This window comes from Siphateles boraxobius, unplaced genomic scaffold (assembly GCF_051911475.1).
Source record: "Siphateles boraxobius isolate OS27281-9 unplaced genomic scaffold, OSU_SipBor_1 5, whole genome shotgun sequence".
Classification (NCBI taxonomy): Eukaryota; Metazoa; Chordata; class Actinopteri; order Cypriniformes; family Leuciscidae; genus Siphateles; species Siphateles boraxobius.
In genome coordinates, this window is record NW_027509141.1 from 24,523,262 (window position 1) to 24,539,603 (window position 16,342).

Sequence of the window (16,342 nt, forward strand, 5' to 3'; positions counted from 1 at the left end):
TGTGATTATTATGTCCATTATTAACTTAGCCAAATCTTGTTTATTTCAATAAAGGTGGCTGTTTGAAGGGATCACCAGGAGAAATGCAGAACAACTTCTCATGCTGCCTCAAAACTACTCTGGATGTTTTCTAATTCGGGAAAGCCAGTCATGGCCTGGTTAGTCCGTGCTAAAAGCAATTTATTGCTTGCCATATTTTGCATTAATAAGTCTATTTATGAACCTTAACAAATGCATTGCTGTTGGTTGTAGGTTACTCACTCTCAATACGACAAGATAGAGACCTTGTGCACAATGTAAAGCACTACAGAATCCATCAGCTCGACAACAACTGGTTCTATATCCACCACAACCGGGCCTTCTCCACTCTCACCCAGCTCGTAGACTATTACTCACGTAAGCTTAAATTATAAAAACCACAACAACAACAAAAATGCTAGTTCCTCTGAGCTCAGTATTAGTCCTCCCACCCACAAAAGACAGTCCATTGCATTTCAATGATGATAAATACAACATTTGAATGTTAAAATAGATCAGAGAGAATACATTTAATCTATTTACAGGACCATTTAATGGAACGTGCTGTCAGCTGACTGAACCTTGCTTACTTCATGACTCGAACACAACTGTAGCGCATAAACCTTCCCCAATAGCATTCCAGAGGTCCAATCTTAACTGGAAAGATGTGTCCAGGTAGGTTTATTTTTTATTTGGATCACATTTTCCTGGCTTTTCCTATCATTTTGGCTAGTATGATGTTTGCTTTGTTTGTTCTGTTATGCATAGAAATAACTCATATTTGTCATCAGGTCGATGATTCAAAGGCAGTTAAAGGGGACGGATCAGGAGAGTCTGGTTAGTGAAGGACTGCGAGAGTCTATGAATTCATATTTTTACATCACAGAGTCGAGCTGTGAGGACTGATGACATCCAACAAAGAACAGATATTGATTAACATCAATTAGCCTTAATAGTAGATCATCTATGATGATAGTAGATGTTTGATGGGCATTTTGACCACGATGCTCTGTCCTGTACAAAAACATTCTTAAGCCTGATTAAAGATCATGATAACACTTTACAATAAGGTCTCATTTGTTAACATTAGTTTATGTGTAAACTAACATCAGTATCGAGGAATGTATTTTTTACCGCATCTATTAACCTTTGTTAATGTTTTATGTTTATATTAGTTCACAGTGCATTAACTCATGTTGACAGATAAAATTTTTGATCTTAAAAATGTAGTAAATTTTGAGATTAACATTAACTAATTAAATGCAGTAGGCTATAATTATTGTTCATTCTTAGTACATGTTAGCTAATGTAGTTAATGTTAACAAAAGAAATCTTATTGTATAATCTTTTGTTATTTATTTAATGATCATTTTGGCTATTTTATTTTAATTTTTTTAATGAAGATTTGTAAAGTTATAGTCATATTTTGTGTCTGTTGTAGTGAACAGGATGCATTATCTTGGGAAATTGCTCAATAAGACCCCACAGAAAGTAAAGTAACAGTATAACTATAAAGTAACTTACTTTAATACAGTTATGTGACATAACATAATTATGCTGAATTAATTGTGCAATTGTGGGAAAATTCTTATTTTACCTTAACTTTGTTTAATTAAATGTAACAATACTTTAAAATCTATTTTTATGTGTAAGTATTTACGTGGTCAAAATGCAGCTCTGTTTCCCACCTTTTAGAAATGTGAGGACTGACGTGTTTAAATGTTTTGTAATTATGAGACCGACCAATTGTAATAATGTAGGCAGATAAGGTTTCTGCATCTGTATTATGACAATGTCTGCACTTTCATTTATAGTTGACAACTTACTTAACTAATGTATTTAAAATACATTGTATTAATTTGATAGTAAAATACATCAGCAACTCTTTTTAGTCCATTAGTCCAAAGTGGTCACAAATGCTAGTCCTGCCTCTCATGATGTATATCCTAGTATTTTGATTTCTTTTTTAAATATGTAATTTAACATTACATTAGAAAATGTGATTTAATGTTGCTGTAGAAATGCTAAGTGATTATTTAGGCCAGTACATAGTGATTTTTGATTGAATCTTTTCCTGTATGACTTTGTGTTTTTTAGCAGTCTGCAACAGATGTATTTGAAAATTGAAAATTGCTTCTTTTTTAAAATATACAACTATAAATATATATTTAAATTAAATATATATTTTTAAACCTACGTTACATTTTACTGTTGTGTTTTCATCCAGAGTACAGGTACATAAGTACAATATAGCATAGTCTCAAATTGCATTTGAGCTCAGTGCATGGCGCCCTCTACTGGTCGGTTAAAACATCGTCCACACGAGGGCGCTCAACACACACGAGTGAGCGTCGAAAGCTGAGCGATTTTAACTTCCTGTTTGGAGCAGTTCAGGAAGACGAAGTAATGGCGACGCTACTGGGGCCCGAGTCCCCTTGGATGGGAGGAAAGAAACGGACTCGAAACAGGAATATTCTCACCAGGATACGACAGGGTCAGGTCACTGGACGAGGCGTCAACAGAGGGACTCAGGTAAACGGGAGAATTTGTGCTGCTGACACAGAAAAGCCGCTGTCAGGGATCCGCGTTTATGAGCTGAACCGTCTATCAACCTGCTTTAAGTTAGGCAACAAAATAAATCGGACGAGTGTGACATTTAAGTTTGATCTAAAGGTAGTTTAAATAATATCTTTAAACTTGTGAAGTCAAATGGTCAGTGCTTTTTTTGAAAATAAATCACGTAAAGGGAGAATGACAACTGGCCGTTAACTAATTAGGTTGTTCTTGGGTTTGACTGTCCGATGATAATTTGGGTTAAACGAGGCTTTAAATACAGTCCAAATACTATCCAATTAAAGACTCTGACACATGGAGTCGTATTATCATGAATGAGTAATATTATGGATTCTATTCATACACCGAGCAGTCTGTAATCATATAATGTTTATAACCGACCAGCTGTTTTAAGAAAACACGGGCTGTGTCTCACAAACGAAAGCTTCCTACTTAGACAGCATTTGTGATCATTATAGGCTCCTTTGGACGAAATAAAGCCTAAAAATGTTGTCATGGAGGGCAGTCAGCAATGCTAGAGTTTGACAGCCACATATTGTCATTTTATCTAGTGTCCAATTGTGCCATATCATTTTCGTATAGGTTGTCTTATCAATTTTACCCACCAATTGCACTCATTTTGTGTGGGTTATTGGTTCAGGCAGTGATATTTTCCTGGCTCAGGCTGAGTTTAAAGAGCTTGAATTATGTAAGATGTCCTGTTGAGTTGGACATGACCTGAGCCTGGGAATTTAACTGAATTGAACCCCCGCTGGTTTCACTTTCACTTCATACTCCCAGTATTTGATACTGATTAACTCTAAAGAGGTTAGGACCTATTTGAATACTTTGTTGTTTAATGTTTCTACAATGACAGCTTGGTGAATGTTTCTAAAGGGCCTAGAAACAGAGTATAATATAGATGTGGTCTGTTGTATACTAAACCAACCAGATTGTTCTGTTGTACTTTAATTAGTATGCCTTTTTTGCCACCAATTAGGCTACTTGTTCCTTTGAGTATTTGATTGTATTTTGAAGAAATAAAAAGGTAGAGGACATACTTATGTGGTATATGGTAGAATGCATGGAGTTCATTGTATCAACATGACCTTAAAGCAACACTAAGTAAGATTTTTTACCTTAAAATAATGTTTCCAAAATCGTTTCAGTGGTTTCATGTCGTGACATGGTGAAATGCACTTATGCCACAGCTTTGCGGTCCTTTATCTGATATATCCACTCTATGTAAGTTTGCCAGATCGGGTCGCGTTTCTGTAGTTCTAATGAGACATAAGAAAAGAAAACTACTAATTTGACTTGCTTTACGGCAAGCGTTACAATTGCTCGTTTGTGATGTCGCAATACATCATACTTTCATAAAATCATGCATCATACTCTACCTTGTCTGTGGCCATTGTTGATTCCAAAGCCGGTGCTGGATAAACAGAGAGCGAGAGCGTGTGCGTGCGCGTGCGCGTGCGACAGTAGGCTATGGTAGGCTAAATTATTTACGACAGCGGTAATGGACAACTCCGCTTCCAACCTGTACGGCGACCGCAGAGGAAAAGTTATTTGGTGTTGCTTTAAAAGACACAAATTATCACATGTAAATACTTAGCATTTCATTATAACCATTAGGCTAGTTGTCAAACATGCAATGGACTTTTATTATTGGGCTTACAAGGCTGTGTATTTGAAAAATGGATGCTTTTTAACCAAATTTAGTAAATAAACAAATTAATTGTAGCCTATTAGCCTATCTATTGTTTCTATTTATCTATCTAGACTCTGCTGTTCTTTTAAATGTATAAAAAAAAATCTATCTTTATCATTAAAGTTTTCTTGCTTTGTGTGAACTGGCCTTTATACTGTCCTTTTGCTGAATTGCAAGAACTGGCATTTCCTTAAGCAAATTCAAATCTAGTTTCTGTTTATTCTTTGTTTCCAGCTCCCAGAAGTTCTTCTTCAGGAGAGAGATAAGAGGGCGAAATGGCACGGGATTCCAGTCTTACTCCAGGAGCTGTACGAGAGCAGCCACCCAAACAGTGACTTCACCCGCTCACATATTGTCCTGAAGGTGAGATCTCTTATTCCACTCTTGTTGAGTGTGGGATATTTTCTTATATCTTAAATAGCTTTATAGCCACTTGGTATCCTTATTTCAGAGCAGACCTCACTCTGAGTGTCTCTCAAGGCTGAATTTGTCTCACATTGTGATGTTCTGATTGATACAGGAACTGTCATCCTTGCTGTCTATGGAGGCCATGTCTTTTGTGACGGAGGATAGGAAGACGGCGCAGGAATCCACCTTTCCCAACACATACACCTTTGACCTGTTTGGAGGTGTAGATGTGAGTTCAGACACTATCATGTCTTCTCTGTATAATGAGGAATTGGCACCCTAACTGTGATCAATATAAAGATTGTTAATGAAAATGGATGACACTGAATTTATTGATAAGCCTAGTCTGTGTGTGGCACAGAATAACTTTGTCACTGCTGTAACTGTACAGTAAAGAAAAATATGTGTGTGTGTGTGTGTGTGTGTGTGTATATATATATATATATATATATATATATATATATATATATATATATAGGTCCTTCTCAAAAAATTAGCATATTGTGATAAAGTTCATTATTTTCCATAATGTAATGATAAAAATTAAACTTTCATATATTTTAGATTCATTGCACACCAACTGAAATATTTCAGGTCTTTTATTGTTTTAATACTGCTGATTTTGGCATACAGCTCATGAAAACCCAAAATTCCTATCTCAAAAAATTAGCATATTTCATCCGACCAATAAAAGAAGTGTTTTTAATACAAAAAAAAGTCAACCTTCAAATAATTATGTTCAGTTATGTACTCAATACTTGGTCGGGAATCCTTTTGCAGAAATGACTGCTTCAATGCGGCGTGGCATGGAGGCAATCAGCCTGTGGCACTGCTGAGGTGTTATGGAGGCCCAGGATGCTTCGATAGCGGCCTTAAGCTCATCCAGAGTGTTGGGTCTTGCGTCTCTCAACTTTCTCTTCACAATATCCCACAGATTCTCTATGGGGCCAATTGAGCACAGTAATACCATGGTCAGTAAACCCTTTACCAGTGGTTTTGGCACTGTGAGCAGGTGCCAGGTCGTGCTGAAAAATGAAATCTTCATCTCCATAAAGCTTTTCAGCAGATGGAAGCATGAAGTGCTCCAAAATCTCCTGATAGCTAGCTGCATTGACCCTGCCCTTGATAAAACACAGTGGACCAACACCAGCAGTTGACATGGCACCCCAGACCATCACTGACTGTGGGTACTTGACACTGGACTTCAGGCATTTCCTTCTCCCCAGTCTTCCTCCAGATTCTGGCACCTTGATTTCCGAATGACATGCAAAATTTGCTTTCATCCGAAAAAAGTACTTTGGACCACTGAGCAACAGTCCAGTGCTGCTTCACTGTAGCCCAGGTCAGGCGCTTCTGCCGCTGTTTCTGGTTCAAAAGTGGCTTGACCTGGGGAATGCGGCACCTGTAGCCCATTTCCTGCACACGCCTGTTCACGGTGTCTCTGGATGTTTCTACTCCAGACTCAGTCCACTGCTTCCGCAGGTCCCCCAAGGTCTGGAATCGGTCCTTCTCCACAATCTTCCTCAGGGTCCGGTCACCTCTTCTCGTTGTGCAGCGTTTTTTTGCCACACCTTTTCCTTCCCACAGACTTCCCACTGATGTGCCTTGATACAGTACTCTGGGAAGTACTCTGCCTATTTGTTCAGAAATTTCTTTCTGTGTCTTACCCTCTTGCTTGAGGGTATCAATGATGGCCTTCTGGACAGCAGTCAGGTCGGCAGTCTTACCCATGATTGCGGTTTTGAGTAATGAAACAGGCTGGGAGTTTTTAAAAGCCTCAGGAATCTTTTGCAGGTGTTTAGAGTTAATTAGTTGATTCAGATGATTAGGTTAATAGCTCGTTTAGAGACCCTTTTCATGATATGCTAATTTTTTTAGATAGGAATTTTGGGTTTTCATGAGCTGTATGCCAAAATCATCAGTATTAAAACAATAAAAGACCTGAAATATTTCAGTTGGTGTGCAATGAATCTAAAATATATGAAAGTTTAATTTATCATTACATTATGGAAAATAATGAACTTTATCACAATATGCTAATTTTTTGAGAAGGACCTGTATATACATATATGTTATTTATTTTTAAGTGCTCAACACTGTTAAAATGTCTGTTTTGATAATGGGTGCGTTTTGATGAACGTTCTTAACCCAATCATACAGCATAGGCCGACAATGCACGTGATCATGTTAACACGTTAACCCGTTTTCCTTTATTGGAGTAAGGTCATAAACGGCTTAGGGTTAGCATAAACTGATTGTCACAGCTAGATTTTTGGCCCTTATGCCGATTTTGCCCAGCATGTAAAGTAAACTCATTAACCTGATTTTGGCTTATTGAAGTGTGCCTGTTTGATATGTGACAGGAACGCGTCCTTACTGTGCATTTTAAGCACATCTAGGCAGAGCGAGTGTTTTGCTGTAAGGGAGGAGGAAATAAGTCGCAAACTCAGACTCTTTCTTGACCCAAAAAAATATAAAAGTGCTCATCTCGTGCAGCAGAAGAAGTGGTAAACTACAGTACAGTAAAAATGCTGCATCTGTAACTGCATGAGAGGATAATATATGAGCCGTAAGTTTCCCGCTGACATATTGCAATACTCTTCTTCGGTTTTTAATGCTTTATTTAACATCTCAACCGACATAACAAGTAAAATAACCGGAGTCAGATAAAAAAAAAAAACGTTTCGACGTCACTAGTAGGAAATAACTTGATTTATTAATAAAGTCTTGTAAATGCACTTTATTTGCTTTATCGGGTTATTGGTTTACATTTAAAGTTATCAGTGTACTGGTTTGCATGTAAGCATGCTCAATGTTAAAAGCTCTCTGTAACTTGCATTACAACCTTTTAAATATATTATATCATATTTTAAAATATTATAAAATATACATATATTATTTACACATTATCATGAGGAGAACATTGGCAGACTACCAGAATTTGTAGAGGCAGAATTGATTGTTTGTGCTTTGTCAATAAGATTGTAGTGTTTATTTGACAATATTCAGCGCTTTTCAATTAAATCATATTCAATCATAAATTGAACTTTCATTCATCTGATTAATCAGTTAATTGAATAAAGAATTGACAGATCAATTTATTTATCGAATGGATTTTAGTTGCAGACCTAGATCAATTCAGAATGAATGACTGATTTTGTCTTTTTAGCTGCTGGTGGAACTTCTGATGAGACCCACTCTGACAACGCTACAAAAGCCCAAGAGTAAGTTAACCAGTAGAAGAACATTTTATGGAGATTATTTATAAAAAATTATATAACTATTATTTATTGTTAAATATATACATGTATTAGTTATATAAAATAACAATTATATTATAATTATTTTATCTGCACTTAGTCTAGTAACCGTTGTTAAATACTACACTTTCATCAACAAATAAAATTCTGTCTTTTTTTATTTTATTTTTTAAACTGCTTGTAGTGAATGATGACTTGGTTAAGGACTGCCTTAGTGTGCTGTACAACTGCTGCATATGTGTAAGTATTCTAGCTTCATTCTCATTTAGGAATTTAATTGAATTGTGACTAATATCCACATGATGGGTTTAGATGAGCATAAGTGCACTTATTTTCCTACAGACAGAAGGGGTCACAAAAAACCTGGCATCGAGGGATGATTTCGTCTTATTTCTCTTCACGTTGATGACAAATAAGAAGACATTTTTGCAAACAGCTACATTAATTGAGGATATTCTTGGAGTTAAAAAGGTCAGCTTAAAATGCATTAAGAGGATTAAGAATATTTGTCTTATCTACAAAAACAAATTAAAAGTGATAAGCACGTGGAATACGTCAATAGTAATATCTGATGGTGTTTAAATAATGGTTCATAACAGGAAATGATTCAGTTGGAGTGGATCCCGAACCTGTCAGGACTGGTCCAGAGCTTTGACCAGCAGCAGCTCGCCAACTTCTGTCGTATCCTCTCCGTCACCATATCTGAGCCTGATGTGGGTAACGATGACAAACACACACTCCTGGCTAAAAACGCACAGCAGAAACGCAATACCAGCCCCTCACGTGCCGAGGTCAACCAGGGTACGTGGACTACTAACTTGACTTAACTTAAGAGCTGATGCCACAAAGAGCAGTAAAGTGGTGACAGACTAAGATCATTGCTAAAGGGAAATTTGTTATATGGTAAAATTACAGCTCTTTCCATTCAGTATACTGTATATATAGAGTATTTCTGTCAGGAATAGATTTATGGAGTAAGCGTTAGTAGGGCACGAATTATAAAAACATAATGTAATATTTTCCAGTCACACTCCTGAACATCCCTGGGTTCATTGAGCGTCTCTGTAAGTTGGCCACACGGAAGGTGTCCGAGGCAACTGGAACATCAAACTTTCTGCAGGAACTGGAGGAGTGGTACACTTGGCTCGACAACACGCTAGTACTGGATGCGCTCATGCAGATAGCAACTGATGAAGCTGAGCACAGCAGCACAGGTAGAACTGCTGTTTAACTTGTTCAGTTCTTATTCAAAATATTCATAACCTTCAGTTCTGATTTGATGCTTAAGAAATACTTTTTATCAATGCTAAACACTTGTCTGCGTAATATTATTTTTGTGGAAACCATGATACCTTTTTTCCAGATTTTTTTATGAACAGAAAGTGCAATAGAAGAACACAATTTATTTGAAATAGAAATATTTTGGTACATTATAAATGTCAGTACTGTTGATCAATTTAATGTTCTTGCTAAATAAATTTATTTTTTCTCACAGAATCATCTGATGAGAGTACGTTGGCCACCATCCCACTGAGGCATCGTTTGCCACAGTCCATGAAGATCGTTCATGAGATCATGTATAAGGTGGAAGTGCTGTACGTGTTGTGCGTCCTGCTCATGGGCCGACAGCGGAACCAGGCAAGAGCTGCTCATGTCTGTAAAGGATCTACATAGATCTAGGGGTGTAATGATACATCATTATATGAAGATATAGTAATATAAAAATGTGACTTTATGTATCGTTGATGTAAAGTATATAAAGAGTTAGTTTTATCTAAGACTTCGCTTACTGTATTTATAAGGTATAATTCACCTAAAAAATGTACTTTGTTGTCATGTACTCACCCTTATGTCGTTTAAAAACTCGCTTCAAATTTCCAAACACAAATGAAGATATTTTTTATGAAACCTAAGAGATTTCTGTCCCTACATTTAAAGTCCCTAAAACCATCCAAAAAATGGCATCGTAAAAATAATCAATCGAGTGGTCTAAAACAAATCCAAGTCTTCTGAAAAGACACAATGGCTTTGTATAAAGAACAGATTTACAACACGCATAAAGGCTACTGAAGTAAACACAAACATGTTTGTGCGACATAAAGCATAGATGGTTTATTCTTATATGTGTTGTGCATTAATAGCGGGAGAGGCGGGACATATCGAGTACTGGTAGAGTCTGTGCATTGTAATGAATCATAACATGAGTGTATCGTTACACCCTTACATAGAACTGATTAAATCCTAATGCTGTAATTGTTTATCATATCTGTTAGGTGCATAAAATGTTGGCGGAGTTTCGTTTGATTCCTGGACTCAATAACCTTTTCGACAAGCTCATCTGGAGGAAATACACCACCTCTAATCACGTGGTTCATGGACAGAATGAAAACTGTGATTGCAGTCCGGTGAGCTTTTAGTGAATACATTGTAGATTTATCCCATTCGCTCTAATTCATTTCCCATAATTCTCATTGATCATGTTATGCTATTGTTTATTGTGCAGGAAATTTCATTTAAAATCCAGTTTTTGAGGCTTCTGCAGAGCTTTAGTGACCACCATGAGTAAGTTGCAAGATTGTGAGCTTTGAGTGGCATGTCGCATACCTGTGGATTGACCAAAGAATCTATTCATCCATGTATTATTTTGTTTTATCAGAAATAAGTACTTACTTCTGAATGCTCAAGAGCTGAATGAGTTGAGTGCCATCTCCCTAAAGGCAAACATCCCTGAGGTGGAGGCACTAGTAAACACTGACAGGTATTTTTCAGAAGTCAAATCTATATGCTAATATAAATTTTTTTTCTTTTTTTTTTTTCGCATACACATATTACGATCTATCTTATCTGTGGTGTCTTTCAGGAGTTTAGTGTGTGATGGTAAAAAAGGGCTCCTCACGCGGCTCCTCACTGTTATGAAAAGAGAACCGCCAGACTCTTCCTTCAGGTGCGACTCTGGGTTCATAATGATTTGGCTAAATGTGTTTTGAAATGTCATGATGACATATTTTCTATCTAAAGGTTCTGGCAGGCAAGAGCTGTTGAGAGCTTCCTCAGAGGGGCCACATCATATGCAGACCAGATGTTTTTGCTGAAGAGAGGGTTGCTGGAGGTACAGATGTTTATACAAATGCCTGTGCCTCTCTTATTGGTCAAAATGTTTTTCCCCATAGAAATGATTAAGTTGCTCAAATCTTGTCTTTTGATTGTAGCACGTCCTCTTTTGCATCATCGACAGCGGCTGCAAGTCCAGAGATGTCCTGCAGAGCTACTTTGACCTGCTCGGAGAGCTTATGAAGTTCAACATTGATGCCTTCAAGAGATTCAACAAATACGTCAACACCGAGGAAAAGGTACGGGGAAGAACAAAATATGGAGACAAAAAGCTGTTGTTTAACAACCTCTGCTTGTCTTTGGTTAAACAATGTGTCTTCCTCAGTTCCAGGTGTTCCTCACCCAGATCAACAGCTCTCTTGTGGACTCCAACATGCTTGTCCGTTGTATTGTCCTCTCTCTTGATCGATTTGAGAGCCAGACAGAGGATGTGAAAGGTAAATTCAGCCATTGTACTCTTGGATTGTTAGCAATATTGCTAAAAGTATACACTACCAAAAGTTCAAAAGTTTGTGGTCTATCACGGTTTCCACAAAAATATTAGGCAGCACAATTGTTTTCAACATTGGTAATAAGAAGAAATGTTTCTTGAGCACCAAATCAGCTTTGGTAATCTACCTTATTTATTTTTTTAATGTGATTCGAAATGTATATATAATCTTGATTTTTATGTGTTTGTAAACTTAAAAAAAAAAACCAGGTAGATCATCAAAGTTTAAAAAATCTGGTTGCTTCCAAAAGGTATGCTTGTATTCTAATTTTCACAATTAATACGAAGGAAGATTTATATGTTGTTTTTTAATGTATCTATAATGTGTGTGTACCAACATAACAGTACATAGCAACAGCAATATTTACCTCCATATTGTTTGTACTTAAAATATAAACACTATAAATTCCACATTGAGAATTTAACCGATTCACTCAGACAGTTTCAAATTCACAGAAATCAATTAAACTTGCCAACTCTAGTACAGTTTTTACAACTGAAGGATAATCAGACAATAAAACATCTGTCTTCATATTCCCACACTCACTAGTCTAATTTTGGCTAATGACAGTCTTTAAGGAATTTAAGTCAAATTAAAAGTGCACTAAAATCAGCACAAGTATTCAATATTTTGCCCTGCCCTAATTGTTTGTGAAAAAGTGTTGATGTCTGATAAAGATCTGATAGAAAAATGCAAATATTTTTCCAGGTAACTTGAGATTTCATAATCTGATCTTGTAAATTTCTTCATCAGATGAGAAGTCTGTTGAGAGCATTAGACGTTCTTTTCTGAAACAAATTTTGTCTGATCACTGTTGACAAATTTCAGTGTCTATTTTAGGCTTTGTGTTTGTGCCTCTGCAGTGGTTGAAGTGCTCTCCGAGTGCTGTCTGCTGTCCTACATGGCTCGAGTGGAGAACAGGCTGTCCTTCCTTTTTAGGCTGGTTAACATCATCAATGTGCAGACCCTCACACAGGCAAGACCTCAGTGCAGATCTCCTCTCCCTGTTTGTCTCATTTGAGTGCTCCATGATAATTATTCCTGTGTTTTTCTGGCTTCTCTCCCAGGAGAACGTGAGTTGTCTTAACACCAGCCTGGTGATTCTGATGCTGGCCCGGAGGAGAGGCAAGCTCCCGTTTTACCTGAACGCCCTGCGGGAGAAGGAATACACAGAGAAATATCCCGGCTGCCTCCTCAACAACTTCCACAACTTGCTGCGCTTTTGGCAGCACCACTACCTCAACAAGGATAAAGACAGCACCTGCCTGGAGAATGTGAGTCTATATATGATTTAGAGCTGCACAATATCACAAAATCAAAACGATATCACGTTATGGCTTAGTACAATTGTAAATCTGATTTTAGTTTCTGATTTCGATTTGAGAATGAAGCGTTTCATTTATACGTGTTGTTCACGATACAGTGTTTTAGTCTCAGAATGGCATGGTTCATTTTCTGAGTGTGTGTGAATGAAGATACAGTGCCTTCACTCTGAAACCGGCAGCGCATTTATTTATTTGCCGGCTACCCGTAAAAATAAAAGCTTTACGGTAATAGACATTATTCAGGTTCGATGCCATATTGAATTTAAGGCTGTAACAAAGTTCAAGTTCAGGGATAGGAAGATGCGGGACCGGCAAATGATAGAAGTAAACTTTAATCACAAAGTAAAACAACGAAACAAAAGTAAGCAGCAGCCGCCACACAGCCAACTTACGCATAATAAAACAAATTATATTACACTTATACACTTATATTACACTATATAAATTATAGTACAAATTACAACATAAATGTCCCATGTAATCGCCACTCCTCCTTACAATGGCACACACTGTATAAAGGGCCTAGATTAAGTAAGTTTCTGTCTACTGAAATGTTTTTTTTCGGAAAGATGTTTTGTCAGGTAAACAATCGGTATGTTGTTAAAAACAGTACAAACCATTAAACTCGCTGTAATTCTATCCTTCACAGCCTCGTTTTCATTCCTGTAAAAAATTAAATATGGTGCTACCCTGACTAAGATCTGTAGAATGTGTCATACAAATATTTATGCCTTCATTTCTTAATTTTCAAATGGTATAGACTCAATACCATTTGAAAATTAGGAATTAAGGCGTAAATATTTGTATTATAATTTTACAGTATTTATTTTATTTTACAATACAATTGTATTAATCTATTTCTTATTTTGTTTAATATGTTTTATAATTTTCACAATACAATTATGATTATTTTATAGTCATTGATTTGGTCAATCACAATTGTGAATGTGGCCTATGAAAACTAAATACTTTATCATACTTTTTACTTTATAGTTTGAGTTCTTGTTTAGAGTAAACCCAAGTATCAACACCTAAAAGTTTTCCCCAAATCATTCTTCCCTTAAAGGATTTTGTGGGGGGAATATATATATATATATATATATATATATATATATATATATATATTACTGCAGTTAAACAAAATATCACAATCTCAGTTTTTTCCAATATCTTGCTGCTCTAATACAGTTTATATTTTACTGCATGGAATCCTTCATTTAGGAAAATATTTAACCGTCAATGTTCTCTTTTCTTTCAGAGTTCCTGTATTCCCTTCAGTTACTGGAAGGAGACTGTTTCAGTACTGCTCGGAGAGGACAGGACTTCTCCCTGCGCCATTATCAGCTACATAGATGAGCCTTACATGGAGCTAGAGCGGGACCTTCTAGAGGATTGACTCTTCTGGGTGGGCTCGGGGAGGGACTTGCACGTTCAGCTCCGATTGGGTTCAGAGAGCATATAGAACAGCCTCCCGTCTCATCCGACTGCATGCTACGGCTCAGAGAGCTGTCCATTCTGTACTTGGTGCCCATGTTCCACTTCATCTCCAGCTCCTGGGTGCAAAGGAACGTCCTGTGAAGGATCGCCCACCCTGTCATTCATTCGCTGGGAACACAATATCTGGACAGCTCAAGCCAGAGCCGAAACTCTGACCTGTGTTTTGGTGCCGTTCTTTCAGTGAAATCGCATGGGGCCTTTTATACAGAATTACACACAGAAGAAAATATTTAGGCTAAATGTCCGACTTGGATCAGAAATCTGTATCATCGACTGAGGGCGGTCGATGATCTAGTGATCGAAGAACTGTACAGCCAGCCTTTAAGGAGATTTTCCTCTGTAATTTAGGATGAAAAAAGCAACAGAGAAGGGTTGGGTTGTTGAATGGTGGTTTGGATGTTATTTTGCCAAGCTGTCAGAAGGTTATTCTAACATTTAAGAGGTGAACGGCACTCGTGCTGAACTGATTGATGTCAAAATCTTTGTACAGTGTAGATGAAAGAGAACTGAAATTGAATTTGGACAAGTCTTATTTATTTTCTCAAATTTCTCTTGTAATTTTGCGCTCATGATGGGATCATAAATCTGTTTTCTTTTTTCTCCTTTCGTTAGGTTTTATCAAGCATATGAAATAAGAGATTTTCCGTTCTTGTATTTTTAATTTTTTGTATAAATGAGTTTTTAATAGGTGCATCATTCCTTTTGTTGTATTTTTTTCACAATGAAACACTTCATATCTTGTGGGCACGGAAGGTGTTAAACTATGCAGGTTCACTCACTCCATGGTCGTAAATATCCAGCTAGCCTTGATCTCCATGCTGCCATCTGTCGTTTGTTCCATAGCAAACCACTAAATCACCATCTTCTAATTTTACAGGCCATCAGCCGTTGACAATCTGTGTTGCGCTCAAACATGCGGCTCTGGCTTGGTGGCCGGGAACCTGCGAAGGTTCTGCATTGTGCTGGATGTGGTGGCTGAGCTAGACTAGAAGCGCTAAACTAGAAACTTCCAATCAACTACCTCGTTTCATTAGTGTTGTTTTCTAACCCAATCCTATAGTTTAAGCATGCTGTGGCTTTTATTCTGTTCCACTTAATTTCACTGTGTATGCAGAAGTTCCTGTGTATAAATAACTAAATGTGTTTCACAACAATTGCTTTGCTTTTACCTGTGGATGTTTGCACATTCTCGTGTGTTTTTTTTTTCTTCTTTTGTTTAAATCGCTTCCTTATACTGTCACGGTTCTTAGCATTGGCAAAACACAATTTCATACCATTCATATAGATCGGGTTGAATGCAACAGAGTTTTTGGTCACGTCCTTTGACACCAGGAATGTGTAGTTGTATAGCAGTAGTGTGAATGTGCTTTTTCTGATTTGAATGATTGCTACATAAACACAAAGGATCTGAATGTCTCTTCTTTATCCACGGGCCTTGGTTCATGTCTCGCATAGGTTGGGTTTGGTTTTAAATACTGACATTTTCCTGCGTAGCTCTGTCTGGATGAATTTAATCATAAGTGATAACCATGTCAAGCCCAGTAAACTTAATGTTTTAAATAAACCTGAATTCAATATTCTGCCTCTGACAGTTCAAGTTTGATGAGGTTTACTTTTTGTGCTTTTTATAATCAAAAAGTTGCAGTAGTTTTGTAGGAGTCTATAACAGTTTGAATATAAATCATGTTTCCTCTATTTTGTTTGTTTTTATTTTAATATAACCACACAATTCAAAGACTGTCTTTGAAATGAAATGAAAAATGTAGGCTATAACAAAAACAATTTCAAATTTAAAAAGGTTTGATATGTTAACTGTTATTGCCACTCAAACCTCTTTCTTTTTCATATAGCAATAGTCTGAAAAATGTTTTGAAACCCATAACCATTTTATATATATTTGAGCTATTGCTTTATAGCCTAATCTATTTTCATTAACTCTGATTTTAAAGGTGTGCTTAGTCTACT

General features: G+C 36.8%; 1 protein-coding gene across 1 annotated transcript; it reads left to right on the plus strand.

The window, feature by feature from the left end:
• The first annotated feature begins 663 nt into the window (after window positions 1-663).
• On the plus strand, window positions 664-15,954 carry trpc4apa (transient receptor potential cation channel, subfamily C, member 4 associated protein a). The gene is made up of 21 exons (XM_077203473.1): window positions 664-693; window positions 810-855; window positions 2,408-2,550; window positions 4,520-4,648; window positions 4,806-4,922; window positions 7,863-7,917; window positions 8,138-8,193; window positions 8,296-8,424; window positions 8,553-8,754; window positions 8,979-9,167; window positions 9,449-9,591; window positions 10,227-10,358; window positions 10,457-10,515; window positions 10,610-10,711; window positions 10,814-10,897; window positions 10,972-11,062; window positions 11,163-11,303; window positions 11,390-11,501; window positions 12,419-12,531; window positions 12,623-12,829; window positions 14,139-15,954. Exons 3-21 carry the CDS (start codon window positions 2,425-2,427, stop codon window positions 14,274-14,276), a joined length of 2,325 nt encoding a protein of 774 aa, XP_077059588.1. The 5' UTR covers window positions 664-693; window positions 810-855; window positions 2,408-2,424; the 3' UTR covers window positions 14,277-15,954.
• Window positions 15,955-16,342: the final 388 nt, after the last annotated feature.